This window comes from Tupaia chinensis, unplaced genomic scaffold, assembly GCF_000334495.1.
Source record: "Tupaia chinensis unplaced genomic scaffold, TupChi_1.0 Scaffold000511_1, whole genome shotgun sequence".
NCBI lineage: Eukaryota > Metazoa > Chordata > Mammalia > Scandentia > Tupaiidae > Tupaia > Tupaia belangeri.
In genome coordinates, this window is record NW_006160024.1 from 2,312,197 (window position 1) to 2,312,613 (window position 417).

The window sequence follows — 417 nt, forward strand, 5'->3', positions numbered from 1 at the left end:
CGCGGCTGCTCCCCGCCACCGGCCATTGGAAGAGGCTGAGGCGAGACAACCCCAGGTTTAACCTGATGCTGGGAGAGAGGAACCGGCTGCCCTTCGGGAGACTGGGTGAGCTCTTCCCATGGCCTGCCTCCCAGCTCCGAGCTCCCCGGCCAGGCAGCACGCGCGCTTTTGTTTTTAAGGTCATCAATCTTCCCCTCCTTCGTTTCTCGGGCAGATTAAAAACGGATCTGGAGAGATCTAGACCTATCATTATCAATGCCTTCTCGATTCTTGCAAGGGTCGGATTTGGAGCCGGAGTTGCGGGGCGGCCGGCCGGGCTGCAGCTGTGTCCTGACAATGACCAGTCCCTGCAGTTCGGGGGCCGTCGGCCACCGGGGCCGGGACCTGAGGTAGCCAGTCTCCGGGCTACTCCCACCC

At 62.1% G+C, this 417-nt stretch overlaps 1 protein-coding gene across 1 annotated transcript in view; it reads left to right on the forward strand.

Annotated features, from left to right (window-relative positions):
- Positions 1–13: 13 nt before the first annotated feature.
- The window catches only part of TTL (tubulin tyrosine ligase), a gene marked incomplete at its 5' end in the record, with an annotated part of 43,328 nt that continues 42,924 nt past the window's right edge, over positions 14–417 (forward strand). The window contains 1 exon segment of the mRNA XM_006156678.2: positions 14–105. Within this exon segment, the coding sequence (XP_006156740.2) occupies positions 14–105 (92 nt within the window).